The 14872-nt window shown below is 44.6% G+C and overlaps 1 protein-coding gene across 2 annotated transcripts in view; it reads left to right on the top strand.

The window, feature by feature from the left end:
* LOC140410355 (lysosomal cobalamin transport escort protein LMBD1-like) overlaps positions 1-14872 on the top strand; it is a 250632-nt gene that overhangs the window by 74847 nt on the left and 160913 nt on the right. For both annotated transcript variants that reach the window (XM_072498372.1, XM_072498373.1), the window contains 2 exons: positions 4242-4339; positions 14024-14091. In XM_072498372.1, the coding sequence (XP_072354473.1) occupies positions 4242-4339; positions 14024-14091 (166 nt within the window). The remainder of the gene's footprint in view (positions 1-4241; positions 4340-14023; positions 14092-14872) is intronic.

The raw sequence follows: 14872 nt of genomic DNA, 5'->3' as shown, positions 1-14872 counted from the left end.
GGGTTCCAGAAACATTTATATAGACAAAGCCTTCAAACAAATGTGCAATCTCAAACAAACCATTGTTTTCAGCAAACTACCCAGCCTTCAGAACAGCGACCATGACACCACACAACCCTGCCATGGCAATCTCTGCAAGACATGCCAGATCATCGACATGGGTACCACCATTACACGTGAGAACACCACCCACTAGGTACGTGGTACATACTCGTGCGACTCAGCCAACGTTGTCTACCTCATAGGCTGCAGGAAAGGATGTCCCGAAGCGTGGTACATTGGTGAGACCATGCAGACGCTGCAACAACGGATGAACGGACATCGTGCAACAATCGCCAGGCAGGAATGTTCCCTTCCAGTTGGGGAACACTTCAGCAGTCAAGGGCATTCAGCCTCTGATCTTCGGATAAGCGTTCTCCAAGGCGGCCTTCAGGACGCGCGACAACACAGAATCGCCAAGCAGAAACTTATAGCCAAGTTCTGCACACATGAGTGCGGCCTCAACCGGGACCTGGGATTCATGTCGCATTCACATTCACACCCACCCACCATCTGGCCTGGATTTGCGAAATCCTACCAACTGTCCTGGCTTGAGACAATTCACACCTCTTTAACCTGGGATTACACCTCTCTCCAGTTGCTCCATCTGGACCTCCAGACTTAATTACCTGCAAAGACTCGCATTCAAAGTATCGTATTGCATCTTTGGCTTTGTCTATATAAATGTTTCTAGAACCCACCTCTTCATTCACCTGAGGAAGGAGCAGTGCTCCGAAAGCTAGTGATTTGAAACAAACCTGTTGGACTTTAACCTGGTGTTGTAAGACTTCTTGCTGTTAGGGAGACAGTTCCAGGAGATTTTGGCCCAGTGACAGTGAAGGAACGGGGACATAATTCCAGCTGAGGATGGTGTGGCTTGGCAGGGAACATGCAGGTTGTGGTGTTCCCATGCATTTGCTGCCCCTGTCGTTTGGGTTGTTAGAGGTTGTGGGCTTGGAAGGTGCTCTCGAAGGAGCCTTGTGATAGCAGTAGGCTATCTTGTAGATGGGACATAGCTGCCACTGTGGAGGAAGTGAATGTTGAATGTGATGGATGGGGTGCTGATCAAGTGGGCTGCTTTGTACTGGATGGTGTTGAGCTTCTTGAATGTTGTTAAAGCTGCACTCATCCAGGCAACTGGAGAGTATTCCATCATACTCTTGACTTGCACCTTGTAGATGATGGACAGGCTTTGGGGAGTCAGGAGGTGAGTTACCCGCCACAGAATTCACACTTTCCACTCATCAGCCCAAGCATCTCACCCCTTCTTAAGTTCAGCCAGCGTTTCTAATGGTTTAAATCCCTTGAATGTATTAATTTTTTCTAAAATATTTCTTTATTCTCCTTCTCCTTCACATTTTCTCCCAAATTTACACCCACCAACAATAAACAATAATCAGTAACAAATATGTCAATCCCCATATCAATAACAACGATCCCATCCTCCCACCAAACCCCAAACAGTAGCCCGCATGTTCACAAAAACAAATAAAAAAAGGAATCAGGAATCACCCATAGTCACCATCAACACATGCTGCCCCCTCCCTCCAACCCTCCCACCCTCACTCCCCCAACTAATGTTCGATGTTATCCAGTTCTTGAAAGTGCATGATGAATAAGGCCCATGAATTGTAGAACCCCTCCATCCTTCCCCTCCGTTCAAACTTAACCTTCTCAAGAGTCAAGAATTCCAACAAGTCCCCCCGCCACGCCAGGGCACAGGTTGGAGAGGCTGCCCTCCATCCCATCAGGACCGCCTTCATGTGATCAACGAGGCGAAGGCTACAACATCTGCCTCCGCACCCGTTTCCAACCCTGGCTGGTCCGACACCCCGAATATGGCCACCCGGGGGCCCGGGTCCAGTTTCATGTGCACCACTTTAGAAATTATCCTAAAAACCTCCTACCAGTAATCCTCTAGCTTTGGACAGGACCAAAACATATGAATGTGATTAGCGCCCCCCCCCCCCCCACAAACCCCGCAACGTTCACACACATCTATTCCTTCAAAAAAAGGGGGGGGGATTAGGCCGTTTACGCGCGGCAGCTCGGCCCATCCGGGTCGGAGATTCGGCGGCCCGGCCATGGAGAGCGGGCAGCGACTGGCGGCGTGCGAAACGCGCCGGCGCGAACGCCGTCGGACCGGCGTCGCGTGAAAAAATGGCGCGAACGCCGATTCTCCCAGCTGGCGCAGCTTCGGAGAATCCCGCCCCTTGTATCCAGGAATGTTCAACATTCAGTCTTGCTGATCTTTGAGTCTGGTGTCTGTTATAGCCGCAACATTACATTTCCACATGGCAATCTGTGTCTGTAACTCACCAATCCTATTAACCACACTGCGTACATTCATATACATGCACTGATTTAAACTCTATTACTTTTTCCCATAGCCTGACCACACCTGAAAACCTAGAATTACATCCTTTAGTGTTATTTATCTCTCCCTGTATTCTGTGCACCTTGTTAGTCCTCTTTGATACTTCTTCCTGGTTCCCACACTTGTGCCATGTTAGTTTAACCCCTCCCCAATAGCTCTACAAACTGTTCCGCAAGAAAATCAGTCCTTGCTCCATTTAGGTGCAATCACTCTGGCTTTTGCAAGTCCCATTTCCCCCACTGGTCCCAATGTCCCAAGAATGTAAAGCCCTTCCTCCTCCTCCAGCTTTGCAGCCACATATTCTGCTTTATCCTCCTATTTTTACAATCACTTACACATGGGGCGGGATTCTCCACTCCCGTGCCTAAGTGCCCACGCCGCCGTGGACGCCGTCGAGGTTCACGACGGCGCGAAACGGCCCCTATCCTGACCGATTCAGGGCCCGATAATGGGCTAGGAGCGGGGCCACGTCATCTACACGCGCCAGGCCTTGTCGCCGCGTAAAGGCGGCGCCGCATACATGATGCGGCCGGCGCCGCATAACTGCCGTCACCCGCGCATGCGTGGTTGCCGTCCTCTGAGTCCGCCCCGCAAGAAGATGGCGGACGGATCTTGCGGAGCCGCGGAAGGAAGGAGGTCCTCCTTCAGAGAGGACGGCCCGACGATCGGTGGGCACCGATCGCGGGCCATCCCATATTTGAGTTACCCCCCCCGGTGCAGGATCCCCCCCCCCCCTCCCCCCCTCCCCGCAGGCCGCCCCCCCCAGCGTTCCCGCGCTGTTCCCGACGGCAGCGACCAGGTGTGGATGGCGCCGGGGGTAACCCGCCGTTTTGGGCTGGCCGCTCGGCCCATTCGGGCCTGAGAATAGCAGGGGTGCTGGAGAATCGCCATTTTGGGTGTCTCGGGCGATTCTCCGGCATGCGGCCCACGGAACCCGACGGGGCCGTTCCCGCCGCTTGGGAGAATCGCGGGAGGGCGTCGGACCGGCGCCGCGGGAAATTTTGGTGGCCTAGGTGATTCTTCCAACCAGCGCGGGAGTGGAGAATCTCGCCCTTGGTCCTGGGAGTAATCTGGAGATTACGATTTTCGAGGTCCCGTTTGCTGATTTTCTCTCTTGCTCGCTAACTCTGCATTAAATAGCTAGCTGTAGTGTATTCTGCTTTTAAAATTGAGACGGGCGACCTGTGCATCTGTTTGCTACATGTGTGGATCAGTAATAGATGCAGTCTCTTAGTTGAAAAATTACATTCATCCATGGCTTAACATCTGTGCAGTTTTTCCTAAATGATGCATCACGGTTGGTGGGCAGTGGTGTTTTACACCTGTATCTGTTGTTGCATGCTCAATTGTAGCATGAAATATTATTCATTTGAAACTCGTTTTTAATCGACCCACTAAAATCTGTTCTTTTGTAACAGTTTAGTTGGCAGTTGTGAATGGATTAAATCAGCTGTTTTCATTTTTAATCAGTGCACTGAAGCTAAAATTTAAAACTAGTCAGTTAATTGGGGCAGCTTTTTAGTTTGCAAGAACTACCAGTTGGGAAAAATCTGCATTCTTGGTTGAGTCGCGAGGCATAATCTCTTTGGGTACGTACGGACTGAAAGGAATTAATCGCATCTTGGAAATTCTCCCTGCTGTTTCTGCTGGAACAATATTAGTGATGCCCATTAAGAAATTTGGACCTGACCAATTACAAGCCACTTGAAGTGTTTGCATGGAAGTCAGAGGTCACCTGTACCTTGTAAATGTTTTTTTAAAAGATGATGTTGAGAAATAAAGTTGTTTTATATCTTGGAACATCATTGCTATTCTCTTGTTACAGCCTTGTACTCCATCATCCTGCTCTGCGTCTTCCTCTGGATCCCATTTGTCTATTTCTACTATGAAGAAAAGGAGGATGATGATCCCAATAAATGTTCTGTAAGTTCCTGCAAAACGAATCATGACTTTCTTCATCATGTTACCAGGGCACCATGCATTAGATTATGAGGAAAGATGACATAAACTTGGTCAAAGGCAGGGGAAATAACCTTAAAATCAGAGCCAGACCATTCAGTGAGAAACTGGGCAACAAGTACCAAGGATGATTAAAGTCTGGAACTCTTCATCCACAAAGAACAGCAGATGCTGACACAATTAATTAATTTTAAGTATGTCAGAGATCGGTTTTCTCCAGACCCCTGTATAAACCAAATGGAGCAGAGACAGGTGGATGGAGATAAGTTGTATATCAGCCGTAATCTAATTGGAGAAGGTTTAAGGGGCTGAATGACTCCCTTTTCTTTATTTGTTCATAATCAGCAATTATTTCTTTTCAGTTGCCCTTGAGAATGTAGTGTTGAGCTGCCATCTTGAACTTGGTGTGATGTAGGCACACCCACAGTGCTATTAAGTAGGGATGCTAAACCCCCTCAACAACACTTCCAAACCTCCCCTTGAATATTGATACCAATGCTGTTGAGGTGCAACCATCTGACTTCTACAGGCTCATTTTTCCTTTGGAATTGACCTCCATGCCACAGGAGTCCAAAGCCTTCCATCCTCCTGTCACGCATTTAGCTGCACTATCCCCATTACTGCGTGTAGCATTGGGAGTAACACAAAGACTTCTATCTTTGAGATTCTACTGTTTAATTTATTTCACAGCTCTCTAAAACTTGCCTGTAGGACGTTATCCCTGTTTCTCCCTTGGTCTTTTGTATCAACATGGACCATCACCCTAACCACTCAATGTTCTGCAACCGTACAGTGACATCCTTGACTCCGGCATCAGGAGACACTGAGTAGACTACGCCTATATTCTCAAGTTCAGAAGAATGAGAAGCGATCTGTTTGAAACACACAAAATTCTTAAAGGTCTTGACTAAAATAGATGCGGAGAAGACTTTCCCCGTTGCTGGGGAAATCTGTAATGAGGAGTTAGTCTCAGAATAAGTGTTTGGCTATTTAGGACTGAGAAGAGGATACATTTCTTCACTCAGAGGATTATGAATCCTCAACTCTCTACAAGGGTTGTGAATGCTCAGCTGTCGAGTATATTTGAGACCAGGATTGATGAATGTTTGGGTACTAAGGGATAATGGGGATGGTGTGGGAAGATGGAGTTGAGGTAGAAGATTGGCCATGAACTTGTTAAATGGTGGAAAAGCCTTGAATGACCAAATGGTCTACACCAGATCATGTTTCTGATTTTCTTAGGTTCCTGTCCAGGACGGGAAAGCGTCCTGGAATTCCCAACGTGGTACAGGATGTACATTTGATGGGACTGAGGTGCCCTGTCGACAATCTAAACTTATCAAAAATAAAACGTGACTTTAGACTTAAGCCTACCAAACATAAACATTTCTGTGCTACCCTAGAGAGTCAGTATTGATCTTTCACTCAAATCTCTGGAGTGGAATGTGAATGCTTGACTTTCTGACTCAAAGCCAAGGGTGCTGTCACTTAGCCACAGCTTATGGTGGAAAGGCTTTGCAGAGTTGTGAGGTGAGTTGCTTGCTGCAGGTTATTGCTGTGTCAAGGGAAGCACAATTGGAGATGGGCAATGAATGTTGGCCTAACCAGCGATGCCCATATTCCATGAAAGAGATTTTTTAAATCCCCATTCTGACTGTATTTTCTCTTATGTTTGTGTGCTGTCCTAATCTGTCACACTCTGTTACCAGTGCCTGCATAGCTACCCTGCACTGTTGCCTTGTCCTTTTCTCTTTAACTTTCCAAATCATCTCTCACGTGAACCCTTGATGGATCTCTGTGTCTATTCGGAACCCTGGATATCTGTTATCCCTTCTCAGTTCCCAAATAACAAAGGTCAAGTCTCTGCTTTTTGGCAAAGTCCACTGGAACTTTATTAGTCAGCTGTAGTGCCCACTGGTAATACAACATTGAGAGAATTCTGACTAACCCTTTAGCAAACTAGTCATATTGATTGTCTTTAGCGAATACAGTGGTTGAGTTTTAAAATACAGATCGTGGTAATTCTTCAAATCATAATACACAGTATAAAATGACTGAGTGATTTAAAGAAAAGAAAGCTGGCGATTTAGCAAAAGCAGCAAGGAAATATGTTTTAGAAAATGATAGATTGATTCCGGAATGAGTTTTTCCATACCGGGTAAGTTATTCTCAAGGAGATTATTATCTTAAGGTCTCGCCTTCTTGACACCTCTGATTGGCTTTAACTAATTTATAATTCACTCAATTCGGCCAAAGTGTCTGTCCATGAATTTAAAAGATATATGTATTTAAATATATTGGTACCAATTTCTCATTCCATCGCCTGCCAATATTCCAATTTATCCACACCTGCATCTACACATTGTAGGAGAAACATAGTTTTCGCTACAAAATGATCACCCCTAGACTGGCTGTTACTATAGAGATGGAACTACCAGTTCATTACTGTGTAACAATGGGGCCTTTTAGCTAGTTGACGTCACTGTTCTTACAATCTCAAGCAACTTGCAAAATGTTCCCAACCATTCGCCTTCCCTTACTCTCATGGTTAATATGATTATGAGTATTCTTAATTTAAACCTCTTATATATGACTAGAATTTCTATCAACCCTACGCCCTCCTTTTTAGTTTAAAGGCTTCTCTACAGCCCTAGTTATATGATTCGCCAGGACATCAGGACTGGCGCAGTTTGGATGAAGGCTGTTCCATTGGTAGAGCTTCCTGTTTTCCTAATACTTGTGCCAGTGCCCCATGTATTGAAGTCCATTTCTCCCACACTAATCTTGTGAGCCACATATTCAATTCAAATCTTATTTATCTTCTGCCAATTTGCTTGTGACTCTAGTAGTTATCCAGAAATTATTACCTTTTTGGTTCTGCTTTCTAAATTAGTTTTTCATTGCTCTCACTCCTTCAACAGAACCTTATTCTTAGTTGCACCTATGTCATTTTGTACCCAACTTGAAGGTCCTCTGAAGCCTGGCATCCTCTCCTAACTCTGGCACCAGGGAGTCAACACAGCACAGAACTGTGTTTAACTATGCTGTCCATTACTACAACTATATTACTTTATGCTGCCCCCTTTTGAATGCCGCCCTGCACCATAGTGCCATAGTCAGTTTGCTTATCCTCTCTGCAGTCTCTCCTCTCGTCTGCACAAGCTTCAAGAACATCAGACCTTTTGGATATTTGCAAGGGCTGAGGCCCCTTCATTGCTACCTTCTGGATCCCCGTACCTGTTTCACACTCAGTCAACCTTCCTGTCCCTGACCATGGAGCAAATCTGAAGTATGTAGCCTTATGGGTATGACTGCATTCTTGAATAAAGTATTTAGGTAACGTTCCCCCTCCCTGATGCATCACAATGTTCACATCTCTGACTCCAGCTCATCACCTCTGAGCCATAATTCTTTTAGCTTACTGCAGATCTGGTTGGCATGGCTCACACAGGTACCACCAGCTCCCAATTTCTAGAGCAGCAACCCATTGACTGGATTGCTATCTTTATTTTGCTTTTATTTACGTAATTAGGTTTCAAGTTTAGTAATGTCACTGGTCAATTATCCATAGTTCTGTTTTGGAGTTTAACTAGTTATGTTGTAAATTTCATACAATGCTTATATTTCCCCAGTACTGGTTTAAACTACAGCCCCAGTTTGGAGGAAATAAAACTCATGAATCACCTACCTGCACACCTGATTAATGCTTCTGCATTTCAACTCATGTCTCGCTGTGTCAGGCTCCATCTTTTGGACCACTCCTTTTTGTAAAAAGCCAGAACAACAGCTCCTCTCTCACTGCACTAAATTCCCAGATTACTGGATTTCACTTCACTTCGTCCCCAACACCATCGTTTGTGTGACTTGGAGCTAGTTTGACTATCCATTCAGTGGCCTTCTGGAGAAATGAAATGCCTCCCACAATAGATTGTTGTGATGTGTTTCGTGGCCTGGGACTTAAGGCCACAGTCACACTTCAGGTCTTCCCTCATCATCCACTTATGGTGCACGTGGCCTCATGGTTCATGTCGATTATGGATTTGAACGAGTGCTGTCCACTCAGGGAGGTTGAAGCCAGAGATCACTGTTGTTGAGTAAGTCATGGGGTGATGGTTCGTTATGTTGCACGCGTCCCACAATTCCATCCATCTGGATAGTTGATGATGGGCGATTTTCAGAGAGTTGATGACAAGCTAGTGCGTTAGTTTGTTGAGAACTCATGTCATTGAGAAGACGATCAAACGTCTGAAAGGCCCTTACTGGTCTGAATAGAATGAAAACACAATCAATCACATGATGCTTCCGGTGTTTAGCATGTATGTAGTCCTGTGTTGTAGCTTCACCAAATTGACACTTCATTTTCAGGTATGCCTGATGCTGTCCTTTTATTTCCTCCTACACTCCTCATTAAACCAAAATTGATCCCCCTGCTTTGGAATGAGGGATTTCCAGACAATGTGGTTATAGAGTGTGGTGGAATATAATTCTGCTGCTGCTGATGGCTGGCAGGCTCATGGGTGCCCACATTTGTTTGCTACACCTGTTCTGAATCACAGCACCATGGAGGATGTTTCTTAGTGTGAAGATTGGGCTTGGTTTCCCCTAGGACTGTGCGACAATCACTTTTGCCACTACTGTCCTCTGCGACAGGTGGGTTGGTGAGGATAAGGTCAGGTTAGTAGTTTCCCCCCACGTGTTGGTGTTTTTGCCATCTGCTGCAGTCCTAGTCTGGTCGCTGTGTCCTTCAGGACCCAGCCAGCTTAGTCAGTAGTGGTACGTTTGGTAATGGACATAAAAGTCTCCCATCCAGAGTACATTCTGTATCCTTGCTCTACTGTCGATGGTGTTCAACCAGGTGAAGTACTGAATCATCAGCTGAGGGAGGAAATGGTACATGGTAATCAGCTAGTGGTATCCTTGTTCATAGGACCCAGAGTCACTCTTGAGGACTCCCAGGGTCACACCCTTCGGTGTCACCCTCTCTGGTCAACCTGTCCTGTGTTGAGACAGGACAGAATGGTATTGGAACAGTCTGTGATGTTGGCTATAGGTTATGATATGTGAGTAGGGGCGGTGCAGTGGTTAGCACTGCTGCCTCTCGACGCCGAGGTCTCAGGTTCGATCCCGGCTCTGGGTCATTGTCTGTGTGGAGTTTGCACATTTTCCCCGTGTTTGCGTGGGTTTCGCTCCCACAACCCAAAGATGTGCAGGATAGGTGGATTGGCCACGCTGAATTGCCCCTTAATTGGAAAAAGATGAATTGGGTACACAAAATTTACCAAAAAAAAATGATATGTGACTATGACTGTGCCAGGTTGTTGTCTGACGAGACTGAGGAACAGCTCTCCTAATTTTGCCACAAGTCCCCAAGTTACTCCTGTTCCTTTATTCTTAATGGTCTGACCTCATTGTTTACAATTGCACTTCTTGGTCATTGTTAAGCTCGTTGATGCTGAGTGAAGTAATTCTGTGTCTCCCTCAGTTTACATTTTTTTTTGCTTCTTTGTTGTAGTTGAAGGGGTACCCCGAACTGGAATACAGCTGGGCACCTTCACATTTCTATAACTTGGTACATTATGTTGCCAGCAACATCTGTTATGAATGAGAGGTTTACTATTCTGTGGATCAGAATGACTTCAGTTGGGTATTCAAGGAGAAGCATCCTTCATGTGGGAAAGGAAGAAATGTCTCCTTGATAGATGACTCCATCTACCAATTCATCACTGTTGCAAATTAAAATAGCATTTTCTTAGGCAGCTGCAAAAAATTGTATGCCCATAGTTAGCTCAATAGTCCATTGATTTTTGTGTATTGAATATTTAAAGCTTAAGAAATGGGATGTGATCTGTTTTTCATAATCTACTGTCAGATTTTGATTACAAACAATTTTAGTGAAAATAATAAAGCCTCAAACATTCTCCGGGGAACATAATTCAAGTTTCAAGAAAAGAGAACGTGGTGGTTGCACACAAGCACAATTTACTTTGTGGATACTGAACAGAACTGAATACGAATGCCTTCTGTCGATGACAGAACCCTCCCTTTTCATCAAGTATTTTTCTGACCATTTAATCATTATTTGTGCCTGACATCGCCTTGCCCCTTATAACCAACCCATACTTTAACCACGCCCCCTCCCCCAAATTAATTTGAATGCAGATTTTCTGGATGCCTCAAAGCCCCAGTACATCATCTTGTTTAAATTGGGATGATGGAACAGCAGCTTGTGAACTGTGTGTGTCTGAGCTCCGACAAACTGAAAATTCACACCATGTCTGATTTCAAATCCTAGCCAGCACAGTCCTATTAATACCAGTGTTCAATCTTTTCTGATTTGGGCCTGTTTGATTTACGTAGAACTGGCAGATTTGTTGCTAGTTTTCCCTTGGTATCTTTGCTCCATTGCTGGATGAATTCGATCCTAGAATCCAATACTTAAATCTGTTAGTATCGGGGTGCAGCTGATGGATTTAAACGTGATCTCTGCCCTCTATGGTTCCTATTTATCCTACAAAGAGAAAAAGTTTGAATATATCAGTTCTAGATTTGAATAATAATTTTATTTGTGCATTATGCCTCTCGACTGTTTTTGATCTCTAAATTGGGAGTACCAGCCGATTCAATGTGATTTACATTCATCAAAGGGAACCTCGATATGTAAATGGAGAAAGAACTAGAAGAGTGAGGTAGGGTGGGAAGAGGGTGCTGGTGTGGAACACAAACAACAGCATGAACCAGCTGGTTTGAGTGGCGTATTTCTGTGCAGTAGGTCCTATGGGCAGGATTTTAAATTTGGGGGTAGAAACCTCATGCCCGGACAATTTCTGGACCCCTACCGCTGATGCAACTGTGTTGCTCATGTGACATATTCGCAGAATGTAAATACCATCTTCAGCCAGCAGTGCTGAATAGGTGACCTATTTCTGCCTCCTCCTGAGGTCCCAGCATCAGAGATGCCACTCTGCAGCCAATTTAATTCATTCTACATGATATCAAGAAACGGCTGAATGCACTGGATACTGCAAAGACTATGGGTCCTGACAATATTCCAGCAATAGTACTGAAGACTTGTGCTAAGCCAAGCTGTTTCAATACAGCTACAACAGGAGCATCTGAGTGGCAATTTGGAAAACTGCCCAGGTATGTCCTGTGCACAAAAAGCAGGACAAATCCAACCTGGCCAATTACCAGCCCATTAGTCTACTCTCGATCATCAGCAAAGTAATGGAAGATGTCATCGACATACTATCAATTGGCACTCAGCAATAACCTGTTTAAGGCAGAGATGAGAGGAATTTCTTCTCTCAGAAGATAGTGAATCTGTGAAATTCTTTACCGCAGAGGGCTATAGAGGCTCGGTGGGTCATTAACAATGTTCACGGCCGAGATGGTCAGATTTTTAATCAGTAAGGGAATCCGAGGGTAATGGGGATAAGGCAGGAAAGTGGAGTTGAGGATTATCATATCAGACAAGTCATGATCTCATTGAATAACAGAGCAACTCAATGGGCTGAATGGCCTGCACTTTTGCCTTATGGTCTCACAGACAATCAGTTTGGGTTCTGCCAGGTTCACTCTGCTCCTGGCCTTGCTGAAGTCCTGATCCAACCATGGACAAAAGTGATGAACTCCTGAGTTGAGGGGAGGGTGACTGCCTTTAACCTCAGGACGGCATTTGATCGAGCATGGCAGCAAGGCGCCCAAGCAAAACGTCAGCCATTGGAAATCAGGGAAAACTCTCCTCCAGTTGGAGTCATACCTAGAAGAAAGGAAGATGATTATGGTTGTTGGAAGTCAGTTATCTCTGTCCTGAGATAATGCTGCAGAAGTTCGTCAGGGTTGTGTCCTAAACTTCTGGTGGCGGGGATGTGCTGAGCAGTTGCAGGAAAGGTTTCCTCTTGGAAATTCCTAATTAAGTACTTTTAACGAAAAATTAGCCGCATAGCCAGCAAATGAAAAACATCCTCCCCCGAAAGCCACCACATACCCAAAGATGTGCCTTTGAACCAACAAACTGGTCGAAGAGAAATAAGGGTAGCAAGAGCTAGGAAGGAAATGACGAGACAGCGGACACGAGGAAGATGCCGGAGAGCACAGAGCCACTGATTCGAACGCCGGCTTATCCACCTATACGGCCAAGAATAGAGGTCGTAACACAGGAGTTCCTAAAAAAACACAAAGTAACTATGGCAACTTTAAAGTTGGCAGTAGCAGACGCCTTGGCCCCCTTCAATGGGGTGCTGGAGGCGCAGGAGGCAATGATGCGAGAACTCGAGAGGGCGGCCACTGATCAGGAAGATTGGGAATTCTGCATTGAGTAACTCGCCTCCTGATTCCCCAAAGCCTGTCCACCATCTAAAAGGCAAATATCAGAGGTTTAGTGGCATACCCTTCACTTACCTGGATGAATGCAGCTCCAACAACACTCGAGAAGCTGGACAGCATTGATAAAACAATCCGCATGGTTGGCACTCTATCCACCACCTTAAACGTTCACTCCCACCACCACCAACGTACGAGTGACAGAAGTGTGTAGCATTTACAAGATGCTCTACAGCAACTCGTCATGACAGCAGCTTCCAAATCCACAAACTCTTATCACCTCAATGGGCAAGGGTGGCAATGCATGGGCACACCACAATTTGAAAGTTCCCCTCCAAGCCACACACATTCCTGACTTGGAAATATATTACCGTTCCTTCAATGTCACTGGGTCAAAATCCTGAAACTTCTTTCCTAACAGCACTCTGCATGTACCTACACCAAATGAACTGCAGTGGTTCAAAAATATGGCTCACCACCTTCTCAAGAACAATTAGCAATGCCCTATAAATGCTGGCATAGCTTGTGGTGCCCACATCCCGTGAAAGAACAGAATACTTAAAAAAGGAAATGTTCATCAGTAGTTGTCCAGTCAATGGGTTGACTTCACGGCCTAATGTAGAGGAGGCTGCAGCATGCTTATTGTTTTCACATTTTATATTGTGTTACTAGCAACTTTCAAATTTTTTTTTACTCCATTCCAAAATATGTCAGAAAATCACAATATTTAAATACGAGTCTGGGTCTCGAATGGGCAATGCCTCTTTGTAGCACAAAGTATTTCTGTTTCAAAAGATCAACTGTTTGGATAGTGTAATGTTACATCAGGAGTATCAATGGTCTGTGTTGTTTCTCATATGGTGACAGTCATGCTAGTAAGCAGCGTATCCCTATCGATCTATGTACAGAATGAAAGTTTTGAAATGGGCTTTGGACAGCAGCTATAATACATGTATATAAAAGCAAATTACTGTCAATGCTGGAATCTGAAACAAAACCAGAAAATACTGGGCAATCTCAGCAGGTCTGACAGCATCTTTGGAGAGAAAAGGGAGCTGGTTTCAAGTCTGGATGACTCCTTGTCAACTTAATACATATAGGTATGTACGTTGGCTTGGTTAGTGGTAATATAGTGAAGAGTGTTTTTTGATTTTCTTTTCAAAAGTAAGTTTAATTGAAGAATTGACATGAAGTAATCTGCATCTAGACTGAGTTTTTTAATACAATTTTTGCAGTTTAACCTGTAACTATTTTAATATTGGATACATGCAACTCTGACTTATGGTTGATGTTGATACTGACAGTAATTGCCTCTGTTCTTTTCAGCAAGTGAAGAATGCGCTGAAGTATACCCTGGGTTTTGTGTTTGTCTGTTCCATCCTCCTTTTAATTGGGTAAGTTTATTAGAATGAAATAGAATTTTTGTTTGCTGTGTGGAGGTGTTTGAAATGCTAAATTGCCAGCTAAATGTATTGTATTATTTTTCCCCTTCCTCACCTCAATAATTTCAAATTTAGCGGCTTAAGGAATAATTGGACTACAATTGCAGCATCTGTGCAAAGCAAAACTGTAGCACACTCATTTTGTGCCACACCTTTCTCAGGATTGCCCCACACCATTCCTTGTGAAATGGAGACACTTGATGCTGACAAATGTGGCAGCCAGTTTTCTCAAGTTCCATGGACAAGCCCAGATATTTTGTTTGTGGTAATGTTCACTGAGGTAGGTTTGTTGACCAGGGTAATGGGAGAGCTCCCTGTTCTTCATGTTGTGCAGGTTGAGCGAGCAAACAATCTTGGTTTAATACCTGATATGGAAGATGACACTTCCAGCATTGCCTAGATTATGTACTCAAATTCCATGTGCAGAAGAAACTGGGTGGAACTCAGTGATCAAAATCACCAAGTGGCTGCATAATCTGTGAGCCCAGTGCTCAACAGGATTTGTTTTGATCGCCTAGTAAGTCCTTTTGTGTATATTCAAACGGTACATGGAATTGAGCTCAGAAGAGGAAAAGTGTTGATCAAGGTGTCCTGGATATATGTAAAGCAGAATACTCATGGGAGGCAGAACATGTCAGTACATGCACAAGGAAGCCATACGTTTTGCTGAAATAAGTGACTCTGAGATATAAGAGAAAGACGACAGTATCGTATTTTTAATTTTTGCGACCTG

Source organism: Scyliorhinus torazame, chromosome 4 (assembly GCF_047496885.1).
Source record: "Scyliorhinus torazame isolate Kashiwa2021f chromosome 4, sScyTor2.1, whole genome shotgun sequence".
In the NCBI taxonomy this organism is placed as follows: Eukaryota; Metazoa; Chordata; class Chondrichthyes; order Carcharhiniformes; family Scyliorhinidae; genus Scyliorhinus; species Scyliorhinus torazame.
The sequence above is the reverse complement of the archived record's forward strand: the minus strand, read 5'-3'. Positions and strand labels throughout refer to the sequence as shown.